This window comes from Perca fluviatilis, chromosome 5 (genome assembly GCF_010015445.1).
Source record: "Perca fluviatilis chromosome 5, GENO_Pfluv_1.0, whole genome shotgun sequence".
In the NCBI taxonomy this organism is placed as follows: Eukaryota; Metazoa; Chordata; class Actinopteri; order Perciformes; family Percidae; genus Perca; species Perca fluviatilis.
In genome coordinates this window covers 14,801,835-14,814,791 of record NC_053116.1, presented here as the reverse complement: position 1 = coordinate 14,814,791, position 12,957 = coordinate 14,801,835, and the positions used below count along the sequence as shown (strand labels likewise).

The 12,957-nt window shown below is 39.4% G+C and overlaps 2 protein-coding genes across 3 annotated transcripts in view; one reads left to right on the top strand and one right to left on the bottom strand.

Moving 5' to 3' along the window:
• The first annotated feature begins 584 nt into the window (after window positions 1-584).
• Window positions 585-9,687, top strand: ddx23 (DEAD (Asp-Glu-Ala-Asp) box polypeptide 23). The gene is made up of 17 exons (XM_039800515.1): window positions 585-730; window positions 1,763-1,914; window positions 2,097-2,216; window positions 2,734-2,827; window positions 2,919-2,984; window positions 3,072-3,210; window positions 3,294-3,427; window positions 3,990-4,102; window positions 4,206-4,349; window positions 4,568-4,793; window positions 5,051-5,196; window positions 5,326-5,503; window positions 6,506-6,748; window positions 6,868-7,019; window positions 7,123-7,231; window positions 7,555-7,729; window positions 7,914-9,687. The coding sequence occupies exons 2-17, from the start codon at window positions 1,763-1,765 to the stop codon at window positions 8,135-8,137; spliced, it is 2,415 nt and encodes an 804-aa protein (XP_039656449.1). The 5' UTR covers window positions 585-730; the 3' UTR covers window positions 8,138-9,687.
• Window positions 9,674-12,957, bottom strand: part of LOC120559093 (voltage-dependent L-type calcium channel subunit beta-4-like) — a 23,883-nt gene continuing 20,599 nt past the window's right edge. Inside the window, exon 14 of one of the 2 annotated variants that reach the window (XM_039800516.1) lies at window positions 9,674-12,531. In XM_039800516.1, coding sequence (XP_039656450.1) covers window positions 12,115-12,531 — 417 coding nt within the window. In that variant the 3' untranslated portion in view covers window positions 9,674-12,114. The remainder of the gene's footprint in view (window positions 12,532-12,957) is intronic. The other variant, XM_039800517.1, reaches the window with a different exon arrangement.

Below are 12,957 nucleotides of genomic sequence, written 5' to 3'. Positions count from 1 at the left end.
TGTTTTAAAGTTTCAGTCTTTCAACATAAGTGCTATTAATTCTTCTCTTCTTATTGTTGTTATATGACAAATAGCTAGATAGCTAGATATATAGATATATAGATAGATAGATAGATAGATAGATAGATAGATAGATAGATAGATAGATAGATAGATAGATAGATATAGGCTACTACAGGAGAAAGGGGAGTGGGGATTTGAATTGACTAAGCTTGAGTAATGCAGTTACTTTAGACTTAAACCGCGAAAGGTAAAGAAAAAAATCATCCTTAAACCTAAAGCACAACGTTACGTTATCCATACTTTAAACTGTAAAATGCACCAACAGTGTTTAAAAGCCTAACATAGTACAAACAATTTGTAAAAATCTAGACCTATCATGTACTATCAAATTCTTCTAGATTTAATTTAACAAAAATCAGTGTTGTGCTAACTTGTAACACGGTTGCCACCTTGTGCCTAAAATGGCATACAGACAAGTTTTTCTTTTCTGATCAGGCGCTTTAGGTGTTCATGTGCCAAACAATCGGGGCCCTGACAACCATACTTTGCTGGGAAATGTCATCCATTGAAAATGTAGTATAAACAGTCGTTTGCTGCACCTTGTGAGGAACTCTCAGTACTACGACTCCCACAAACCCTTGCTGGCGTTCGCTCGTGTCGAGCGATATGGCGTCTTCTTGAAGCGTACATAAATCGCAACGAAGTGTTTTGTGGACAAATTATTAAGGTAAGTTTTAAATGTAGTGCGCTTCACATTTCCCCTGTTGTGTTTATAACGTGTAAACGTTTGACTTGAGTTATGTTTCAGTGTTGCATGTTTAGGAAGTTTATTGAAGATAGTTTGCCTTTTTTCTAACGTTTAGTTGTTAGCTAACGTCAGAAGCTAGCTAGCTAGCTAGCTAGCTAGCTGGTTCGCACTATCTGCATTCATTTTGCAGAGTAAACGTAACGTTAACGTTTGATCTCATTGTTTACGTCTGTTGTGACACGTTAGGTGTTCTTAACATTGATGGTAACCTTTGATATGATACTAAAATAAGCCTGAATCTTTTAGCGGAGGACTTAGTCAGATACTCTCAGGATAATTAGCTACATTAACAGTAATGCAAAATGAAGCGGATAAGCCAACAACCTTATGGATAAGAGCTGACATGCATGGGTCTTAAACCTTGTATTCATTCAATATTTCTCATTTATTTTGTATTTGAAAGACTGTGTTGTCTATTGTATACAAACAGCACTTGCTAGACAAAATTCAACTTCAAATTTGCATCTTTAATTTAAGTTTTATTGTCCCCAAGGTGAAATTTGTTTTGCCGTAAAGTAACAGAAAAACTAAATACAAATTTTATATTATAAAATTATGTAAAACATGCTAAAACTCATTCAGCAATTCATGTCAAAGAAAGATGTAGTTGGCATATGGTTAGTGGCCATGCCTGTAATGTTTTGTGTTGCATATTTAGATTTTTATGATTTGCTCTCAATTATCCACCTGGTTACTTTTTAGGTGTTTACTTCGTAGTGTCTTATCTATAAGGTTTACTCAAATATGCTATATTACCTTGTGAGGAAAAACTGTTAAAGCAAATTTAAATGTAATGTCTACCTTGCGATGTAATAACAGTGTAACTGTAGGCTGTTCATTAATTAATGTCCTTTCAAAAGTAGTAGTAGTACATTTCCTTATCAAAAACCTACCCAAGTGAATGTTCAATAACTGATTTTAACAGTAACAACAGGCTCTTTCTGTTTACAGATGGCAGCCGACTCCACAGATAAGAAGGATGCTGAATCCTCAGGGTCCAAAGACAGAGAGAGGAAACGCAGCCGTTCACGAGAACGTAAACTCTCGCCTACACGCAAGCGCAATCGTTCTCGTGAACGAAATCGCTCCAAGTCTGCAGAAAGGTAACTAAAATGCAAGAGCGCAGCCCTGTCTTTAACAATATATTAGAGTTCTAATTGTTATTGTTTCTGCATAATTACACACACAGCATTTGTCTTATTTTTGTTGTTGCATAACTAACCTTCAGTTTGTCTGTTGTTGAAATTAAACATTGTACTGTATATGATTTGTATTATAATGACAGAGACCGACGCATGAAAGACAAGGATAGAGACAAGGAGCGTGACAGAGATAAGGACAGAGAGAGGGGCCGTAAGGACAGAGAAGGTCATCGACGTGATAAAGATCGCAGTAAGAGATCCAGGTATGTGAATGCTGAAATACACCGCTTTGTGAGATGGAGAAGGATCACATGTGAATGTTGATTCACATTCTTCGGGCAAAAAGATGTTTTTGCCACAACTCTAAAGATTCTCAAACAACTGTATAATCATTCACATTTATGCTGCGTTCAAGTTATATCAGAGTTATTGTAATTACCAGTTTCCAACTTGTAAACAACATTCATGCCAATGGCTAAGTTGTAATTATAACTGGTAAACTGACAGTTCTCGTATATTCGACTCGGCACTTGGTAATGCAGAAGTGCCAAACCTACTACGTCAGTCAAATGGCGAACCTTTTGTATTTATGTTATTTGTATTTGTGTCAGTTAATATAAGCTGTTTCTTTTTGTGACTCCTTTTGGGTCATTGGATGTGTATGAGTAGGTTAGGTTACAATGAACATTTTGTTTGTTGAAATTATCAAATAAGCAAAAGAGTGATTGTTACTTTGAAAGAGGTTGATTACATCTGTTCAAAATTAACTTTCCATTGTAGAAGTCTCTCACCCAAGTCAAAGGATGCCAAATCAAAGAGAGAGAGGGATATAAAAACAGAAGAGGAAGAAGATGAAAAAAAGAAAAAAGAAAAGGTACAAATCTGGTTTGGCTGAATCTTTCATAGCGTTACATCATTTCTTAGGTTGTTATTTTGCGTGTTTGACCTGTGTTGCTTCTGTCCAGGTCCAACCTTTATCTTTGGAAGAGCTTCTCGCCAAGAAGAAGGCAGAAGAGGAAGCAGAGGCAAAGGTGAGAAGTTTCCTGAGGTTCACATTTGACTTTTCTTTTTAAACCGGAGAAGATCTTTTCCTTACTTCTTTTTTTTCTTCTTTTTAGCCCAAGTTCCTCTCCAAGACAGAGCGAGAAGCAGAGGCTCTAAAACGGAGGGAGCAACAGACGGAGGAAAGGAGGAGATTATTGGAAGATGAGAGGAAGAAGAGAAGGATGTTCCAGGACATGGGGAGAAAAATGATGGGTGTGTATCAGCCTCTGGCTCATTCAGTACTGCATGCTGTTTATGAAAGCTTAATGATCATAACTGAGACTGTGTGTTTACAGAGGACCCCCAGGAAAGAGAGAGACGAGAGCGAAGAGAGCGAATGGAGAGAGAAAACAACGGGAATGAAGACGATGATGGAAGACAAAAGCTCAGAGAGGAGAAAGATAAAAGCAAAGAACTCCACGCCATCAAGGTTAGTCTCATGAGAAATTGCGTAGAGCAGATGAATGACGGCTGTGACTGGCAATTTTAAATGTTGCATAAAGTCTGAAGCCCCATTCTGACTGCCAAATCACTGGTCGTTTTGTAATTTACAGTAAATCCTGTCCGGAGCAATGTCCTTGTAAATGCTTCAACGGCAAAATACACATCAAGTCACTGCTGTTCTCGGTACCAGCAGGTACCAAATATCAAATTAGTGTTGTGGCTCTTTTCATCCTTGAATAGAACCGTAACAAAGATTTATGTAACGGACACCTCTGCCTGAAAAGCCATCACTTATACAGATGAAGCCAACAATGTAACGTGTTCTTTGTCCTAACTGACTTAACTGAATATATATATATATATATATATATATATATATATATATATATATATAAAAAAAAAAAAAAAAAAAGTGACTTGACTGTTATTTGTAGTTAACCTGTTAAGTTTTGGTATTCAAGCATCGCAAACTAAAAAATGTTGACCTTCTAAAACATGATCAAACTTGAATGATGTAATGAACTAAATTAAATATCTGATCTTGACAGGAGCGTTACCTGGGTGGGCTCAAGAAACGCCGGAGAACTCGTCACCTGAACGACAGGAAATTTGTGTTCGAGTGGGACGCTTCTGAAGACACCTCAGTCGATTACAACCCAATGTGAGTAAACATGAACACGTTGTATCACTCTCGAATTGAAGCAGGTTTTTTGTTTTGTCAGAATGTGTACCAGTCTGAACAACATGTTCACAATCTGTCTCAGTTACAAAGAAAAGCACCACGTGCAGCTGTACGGACGAGGCTTCATCGCGGGCATCGACTTGAAGCAGCAGAAAAGAGACCAGTCACATTTCTATGGTGACCTAATGGAGAGAAGGCGCACGCTGGAAGAGAAGGAGCAGGAAGAGTGAGTAAAATAGAGATGATCAGGTCTGTTTGTGGTTTTAAAGAGGATACTGGTGGTTTTTAAAAAGCAACTAAAAAAACCTAAAAATAAAAAACTGACTAGAAAATCTGTCTAAAAATGTGTTTATGCAATGAAAAATGTTTGTCAGACACATAAAGTAGACACAATTGGTACTGGCTCAACAACTTGATGACAGTATCTTTCTTCTCTCTTCTCAGGACAAGACTGAAGAAGATGCGTAAGAAGGAAGCGAAGCAGCGCTGGGACGACAGACATTGGTCTCAGAAGAAGCTGGATGAGATGACGGACAGAGACTGGCGAATCTTTAGAGAGGACTACAGCATCACCACCAAGGGAGGAAAGATCCCGAACCCCATCAGGAACTGGAAGGAGTATTCAATGCCCGATCACATCCTGGAGGTCATCGAAAAGTGTGGTTACAAGGTCGGCGCACTGAGACTCCATGTTGAAGTTTTCATAAGAGGAATATGTGTTTTTTTTAACTTTCACAAGCCAATAAAGCTGTTATTTTAGTTCCAGTTGTGCACAGAGTTAGGTAAAAAGCTCATGATTGTAATAGTTAGTTAATTTAATTTTCTATTTTCTTCTAATTGACCTACAAAGTGATATATCCTCACTTTTTTTTCACTGGTTCATTTAAATTGAATCACTGATAATTACTTTTCTCTCTTAAATTCCAGGATCCGACACCTATTCAGAGGCAAGCCATTCCTATTGGTTTACAGAACCGTGACATCATTGGTGTGGCCGAAACAGGTAGCGGTAAAACAGCTGCTTTCCTGATTCCACTGCTTGTCTGGATCACCACCCTGCCAAAGATTGACAGGTAACAGCCCATGCTCAAATCATCTCCAGTAAACCAACTAACAATGTCCCGCTGCATTTTTCCGTTGGCATTTTTTTTACTGACGTAACTGTCTGTGACGTTTCTCTGCTCTCTTGGCTGTACATGCAGGATTGAAGACTCAGACCAGGGTCCTTATGCTGTGATCCTGGCTCCGACTCGTGAGTTGGCGCAGCAGATTGAAGAGGAGACCATAAAGTTTGGTAAACCGCTTGGCATCCGCACAGTGGCTGTGATTGGAGGAATCTCCAGAGAGGACCAGGGCTTCCGTCTCAGAATGGGCTGTGAGGTGAAACATTTAGTATTTACACCTGTGTGGGGAAATGCCACTGAAACAGTAACTAGATAATCTAAGTGTCTAAAGTCAAACTCATTTTCACTAAGGGCAACACTGGAAAAAAAAAAAACAAAAAGCCCCACACACGCATATATTTTTATGCTTTTTTTTTATAAAAAAAAAAAAAAAAAAATTTATAATTATTGTTTCTAAATTTTTTCTCCCCCGCCCCGTCTGCTAAAAACCCCCAAAAAAAAAAAAAAAAAACCAAAAAAAAAAAAAAAAAAAAAAAAAAAAAAAAAAAAAAAAAAAAAAACAAAAAAACAACAAAAAAAAAAAAAAAAAAGTAAAAAAAAGAAAAAAAAAAAAAAAAAAAAAAAAAAAAAAAAAAAAAGCAAAGTAAATAAAAAACATAAATAAAAATAGAGGCGGAAAAAAAGGGGTGGCGGCGGGGGGGGTCCGCCCCTTTTTGCGGCTTTTGCTTTTGTTTTATTTTATAATTTTTTTTTTTTTTAAAAATTTTTAAATTTAATATAAAATTTTATAATTAATAATAAAAAAAAAAAAAAAAAATTAAAAAAAAAATACTTATATTTCCTTCTTTTTTTTTTTTTTCTTTTTATTTTTAATTAAAATACCATAAATCTGACTAGAAATCATAGAAAAAAGACACTTCAGATCTTGCCTGATAATCATCACGTTTGGAAGTTATCCAGCTATACAAGAACTGCTAATGGATAATTCCATATACCTTTTTAATGGTACACATTTGCCAAAATGTAAACAAATAAAGGCCTAAAAATGGAGGAAAATATGTGGTAGGATATGTTTTGGTTGGTGTGATTCTTAGCAGCTGTTTATTTGGCTTACCAGACCTTTTTAACAAAAACAATTTCAGACAATGTAAACAAACAGACTGTTTTCTAATGTCTAAAAGTGTCTAATGTCATAAGGTAACAGTGCTTCGTACGCAAAACGCACATATTCACCAGCTGTGTTTTCCTTCTCTAACAGATTGTGATCGCCACCCCCGGCCGACTGATCGATGTGCTGGAGAACCGGTACCTGGTTCTGGGCCGCTGCACCTATGTGGTCCTCGATGAGGCAGATCGTATGATTGACATGGGCTTCGAGCCCGACGTCCAGAAGATTCTGGAGTACATCCCAGTGACCAATCAGAAACCAGACACCGACGAAGCAGAGGACCCTGAGAAAATGATGCTGAACTTTGAATCTGGAAAACATAAATACAGACAAGTATGTTTATCGGTCAAATGTGAATTATAAACGAGACTGTTTTGTAGGTGCCAGCTGCTCTCACACGTTATTTGTGTTTTCATGCTTTTATTTAAAAACATTTTTTTGCACCTTTTCAGACGGTCATGTTCACAGCCACTATGCCTGCAGCTGTAGAGAGACTGGCCAGGAGCTACTTGAGACGTCCTGCTGTGGTGTACATTGGCTCTGCTGGCAAACCTCACGAGAGAGTCGAACAGAAGGTGTTGCTAATGTCAGAGGGAGAGAAGAGGTGAGACGGACACAAACGTATAAATACAACTGTCAAAATCAAATATCTCGTTTGTTTATGTCAAGGTGTCTTACTGAGTGGTTTTGGATTGTGTGTGGTGCAGGAAGAAGCTGCTGGAGGTGTTGTCGCGTGGCTTCGAGCCTCCCATCATCATCTTCGTCAACCAGAAGAAGGGTTGTGACGTGCTGGCTAAGTCTCTGGAGAAGATGGGGGTAAGTCACTGGACTGGACCAGTGGGTCCAAAATGTCTTTTATCACCTGAAAACTTTACGCTACGTTTTTCTTCACAACGTTGAATGTTCGTGTCCACTAAATAAGCAACAATCAAATGAGATTGAAGATGACGATTGGTACAAACACGGTCACATTTTCTAATGTTGTTATATTGTCTGATACTAAATACCTGCAAAACTAGCGACATTCCCGTGAGCCTCAGCTGTACTTCGTGTTTAGTGCTAATTAATGTTGCTAAACCTGCTAAACAACATTGTGTTAGCGTTCAAAATATAACCTCAGTTGTCTTTTCTTCACTCAGTACAATGCTTGCACGCTGCACGGTGGCAAAGGCCAGGAGCAGAGAGAGTTTGCGCTCTCCAACCTCAAGGCAGGAGCCAAAGATATCCTGGTGGCCACCGACGTTGCTGGTCGAGGTATCGATATCCATGACGTCTCCATGGTCCTCAACTATGACATGGCTAAGAACATTGAAGGTAAGAAGCCTCATTCTCACCATTTGTCTTTTCCTTCTTGTCTGTACATCATGGATGGATGGATATTTGGATGGATGGATGGATATTTGGATATTTGTTTGGTGACATGTAAGAATTCATAACATAAAATGCATATAAAACAAAGTATTTACTAAGCCATGTTGGTGTCTTCCTCCTCCTGCAGATTACATCCATCGTATAGGTCGTACGGGTCGTGCCGGTAAGAGTGGTATGGCTTTGACTTTCCTTACCAAAGAGGACTCTGCAGTTTTCTACGACCTGAAGCAGGCCATCCTGGAAAGCCCGGTCTCCACCTGTCCTCCAGAGCTGACCAACCACCCGGAAGCTCAGCACAAACCCGGAACCATCCTGACCAAGAAGAGACGCGAGGAGACCATCTTTGCCTGATTTATCAAGGATGTTTCCATACGAGAATCGGACTTTATACGCCGAACACACACTCATCAGCGTCTCGTGTTTCATCATGTTGTTTCTGCACAGAATTTCTCTTGTTTTACATTCAGGATTTGGTCACAAGGTCCTTTTTTTCTTTTGGTCTGTTTTTGTCTTTTTCAGCCAGGCAGTTGTCTTTCACTGGTGCAAAAATCATCACCACACTGGTTTGGGGATTTTAAACTCAAACATGGGCAGTTTGTCATCGATGTGCGTGAATTTGAATATTTCTACTCATTCAAAGATGTGTAAATGTGAAGTCCGTGGTCCTTGTTTTGTTTTTCTTCTATAACCAAGATGTGATAATGTAACTGATCTTGCTCTTCAGTTATCAAATGTAAGAAATACCAACCAGGATGTGAGTGTAGATGAGTAGTAAGTGCTATCCTTTATTACTTCTCTGTTAACCATAATTAGAGTTTCCTGACTGTTTAAGAGACCAATGCCAGAAGTCCCAGCCATTTTCTTCAAATGCATTCTGCATTTCATTGTTTTTAAATAGAAACCTTTGTACGTAGTGAATACAGCAAATTTGAGCGACGTCTGTCTCACAACTGTCTAAAAACGTATGAGAACGACTTCTGTCTGTGGCAAGAAGTTTTTTTTAATAGTTTGATAGTGCTCAGTGGGTGGATCTTGGGATGCAGAAAAAAGGTTGAAATGTACAAAGGAACAAACTTAAAGCACTCAAACAAAGAGGTGCAGGAGTGATGTTGAGTTTTGATTAAAAACAGCTTTGTTTACATGAATTGTTCATTAAACAATTTTCGAAAATGTGTGTTGTGTGTGTGTGTGTGTGTGTGTAAGTTACCTGCTGAGGATGATTCATTCTGATGAATTACGAACAAGCCATGTAACCAATAAAGACTTAATCAAAATGCCACGTTACTCCTGCTCCTCTACGTGTGAGTGCCTGAAGTTTGCTCTTATATTTAAAAGTGTTGACCTCTGTGGTATCTGTGAAGAACAGTCAGATTATCTCTGAATTTCATAGACAACAGCTGACAACGTCTTTGTTTAAAGGCCCTGAAAACATTTTATTATTTACTGTGGACGATGAGGCCCTACGTTAACACTCTATGTTCGACCAAAATGTTGCTCGCTCATTTTTGACAACCTCCATTTGGAAAATTGTGATGTCATGGATTTCTGTGCAGCAATCGAGAGTTTAGCAACAGTTTGAATCCAGTTGTGACGAGAGTTATGTGGCCGGTTTTATACGGTCTGTGGTACTTAAACGTAAGAAGTCAAGAGGATCATCAAACTTACTCTGATTAATCCTAAAAAGGAACATTGTATATCTGCACCAAATTGTGTGGCAATCCATCCAATAGTTGGTCACTTAAAAGCCACAAGTATCAACCTCATGGTGGCGCTAGAGGAAAAGTCAAACTCTGGGGACGATCAACGTCTGTGCAAAAGTTCATGGCACGTACTAAAGAGTAATTGAGTGCATTAGTGAAACAAAAAAGGGACCCACACAATTAAAAGTACATAAAATGTCATGTTTATTTGAAGTCATATTTTACTTAGCATTGTGAATATTTTCAAATAGAAAGCATTCTATACAGCATCAGGCAGGAAATGTCTCACTTTTTACACATTTGCTGTCTCTTTTGATAAATAGAGGGAAGAGGCGTGTTGGATCACGCTAGCACGCTGTGGTAGTCTGGTGGATACACGGTTATATTTAGTGCAGTTATTGCATTACAAAGCAACCATCCCAAAGAAAAGTAGTGCAATTTTTTTTTCTACTCACACAAAAAGAGGAAGTCCAGATGGTCTAAGGCGTTTAAAGTTTTTCAATGTTTAGGCTTAGTATTGCATACAGAATAAGACAGGAAAGTAAATTGTAAAAATTGTGCTTCATAAATTGAAAAACCTCAACTGCTTCATCAGTTGCTAAATTGGTCCGCTTTGAAAAACATACTCTGCCAAAATATAATGAAAATAGCTAATTGGTGAACTAAAACATGCAGGGCTTTAATAATTCACTCATTCATTTTTATCACAAATAAAAAAAATAAAATTGTAGGCCTGATCTTGGACCGGGACAATTTTTAAGCGAGTGACTTTTAAAAGTGCGTCAACCAGTGTCCACCCAATATTGTGGATAGAAAAAAAAATTCCCCAATATTAATGTTTGTGGATAAATAAAGTGATGCATTCTGATTTTTTTTTCTTCTTTTTTTTTTTTCAGTAATAGTGATGTTAGTGTGTGAGGAGTGAGTAGCCCCAAAGACAAGACTATCACTACAAGACAACGAGGAGAATCAGAATCAATGCATTACTGAAATACTTAATTGTAAAAAGAAACAATCAGATTTCATGCAACACTTGCATAGATTTTTTTTTTTTTTTTTTCAATCATGCTAATTTTTTTTGTTGTTGTCTTCAAAATATACAGAACACTAGCTAGAGATACCTGTGAGACATGGAAGCAGTAAACCAGTAATTCCTAAAGCCGGCTGTTAACAGTATCGACCCCATTTCACGAAGCGGGTCGCTGCTCGTCTGCATCACGTCCAACTCCTCATCGGCTCGTGGACTAAATGAGGGTGCAGAAACAGAATGACATCGTGTCACGGGTGCTACGAGTCCTTCAGGAGCACGACACATTCGTTACGTGGAGTTGAGCGCGATGAGTGTGTATAGGACTTACACCTGAGGATCTGCTTTGATAGAAATCGAATCAAACTGCAGTACGTGACGCAATGTTTGGCAAAAAGACACACAAGGGGAGTGAGAGAAGTGTAGAAACTGTGGATGCTACAATCAATAACGTGCTACAATCGAATTACAGGGCGATCGGTTGGGTTTGGAGACACCGGGTGGTGTTGGAGGTGCAAAAAGGCATGCAAGCTTACATTCTCTGAAGATTTGAAGAGGAGCTGCAGCATGTGCAGCATATGTGCTTAATCATATGTGAAGGATTCAATGTAAACAAGCAAAGTTTGGCAAATAATTCACCCTTTAAAAGATAACATTCCCCTTTCTACGTTGTGTTTTACATTCTCTGTGCCCATTTTGAGATTGTTTTTTTTCTATTTCTTCGAGGTGTTTAGAGTGATTGTGCAACAGCAAAGGCGAGTGATGCCCAGAACACACTGCACTGTAGGGGACGCTGACGCTGTACTGCAGCCTGTGACCGTTCAGAGACTCTCAGTCTGATGTGTGTGTGTGTGTGTGTGTGTGTGTGTGTGTGTGTGAGTGTCCATTCACCGTCTTCAGAGTATAATGAGTGAACACATGGGTGGCAACATTTTTTCTGAAACAACAAACAAGTCCATATTAACAAAATCAAACAAATATAGTAGCAATGAAACAAAACCAGGTGCCCATTCAGTATATACATTGTGATCAAATGCATTACTATTTCCCATAAATGGATTCAACAGTAGACATTCCTACATTAGTTTATCCGTAAAGATCATTCTGTTCCTGTTCTGACGTTAATGTGCAAATAGTTTTAAAAGAATTATACTCAAACATGCAATAGTAAAGATAGTTAAAAGTCTTTAAGGAATTTTAAGGCCAGTATATGAGACATCCTACAATAGAGAAACCTTAGGCAAAGCAGCTAAAGTTTGAGTTTGCCTACAGCTGGTAGCCTGAAACCTTTCCATTGCAGAGGTGAGTAGCCCTGTTGACTTTAATCTGAATTATATAACCCTGGAGAGGTCAGTGCATCCCCTAAAGATAAATTATAAGTGGGAGTCTGGAAGAGAGTGACTCTAAATTCTTAAAAAAAAAATAGACCTAAAGTTGTCTACTTAATAACGGGGCATCTGTTTCTGATTTGGAGCTGATTTGGGTGCAAGTTTTTTCATCTCTAAATTGTTTGTTTGGGAACGTACGACAGTTGGAGGGCTCGGGGGGGTGGGGGGTTCTCTGTGCTGATCTGGAGGCCGGGGGTGGGGGGGCCTCGTTCCTCAGTAGGTGTCTCGGGGCCAGGGGCGGCTGCGCTGGCGGTTGTTCCTCTGGTTGTGACCTTGCTGAGCTTCACGTTGGAGCAGCCTGTCCTGTGACTCGTGCCCATTGGCACTGTGGGCGCTGCCAGTGTGCCCACGGTGAGGGGGGTACATGTCCCTGTATGTGCGAGCATGGCAGGGGGAGGCAAACTCATCCTCCTCCTCTTCCTCCTCCTCTTCTTCTTCTTCCTCCTCCTCTTCATCCTCCGCACCCCCCCGGTGGCACGGGCTCCCCCTCCGGCCACGAGACAGGGAGTCGCTGGCCTCGTCAGACGGCATAAGGCTGTCCTGCTCCAGGGGGGAGTGGGCCTCCTCACCCGCCTCCTCCTCCTCACCCTCCAAGCCCACGGCCTCACAAGGCTGTGGCTGGTTCTTGTTCTGGAGGATTTGAGTCGCCATGGAGGGGGAAGATAGAGAGTCAAAAGAAAGCTCCCGAAAACAGGTCAACATCTCAAAGCAGCTTCAGACTTTCTGTTAACAGAACATCATAGACAAACACACAGAGGGTAGACAAAATAATGCAAACACCACATCAAGGACTTTGAACTTTGAAGGAACTCTATCTTAAAACAACATTCACATGCCCATATGTACGTTAAAAAAGTTATCGGTTGCTGCAATTGTTCCTCTTGTCCACACTGGCTGCAAACACATCAACTTCCTAAAGGTTTTTTTATTATTATTTGCAATGTAGGAGAAGTTCAAAATTCAGCTGAAACTAAAATGAGGCTTCAGCTAAAGTTAATTGGTAAAATCAATAATCTGTTGTTGTGGTTTCACAGACAGCTTTGTTGCTGAGCTGCA

Excerpts from the sequence above, each read along its gene's own strand:
- ddx23 (XM_039800515.1), top strand. The coding sequence starts at position 1,763 with ATGGCAGCCGACTCCACAGATAAGAAGGATGCTGAATCCTCAGGGTCC. Across the intron at positions 2,217-2,733 it reads GATCGCAGTAAGAGATCCAG|AAGTCTCTCACCCAAGTCAA; the intron begins GTATGTGAATGC and ends TTTCCATTGTAG. Across the intron at positions 7,020-7,122 it reads ATGTCAGAGGGAGAGAAGAG|GAAGAAGCTGCTGGAGGTGT; the intron begins GTGAGACGGACA and ends TGTGTGGTGCAG.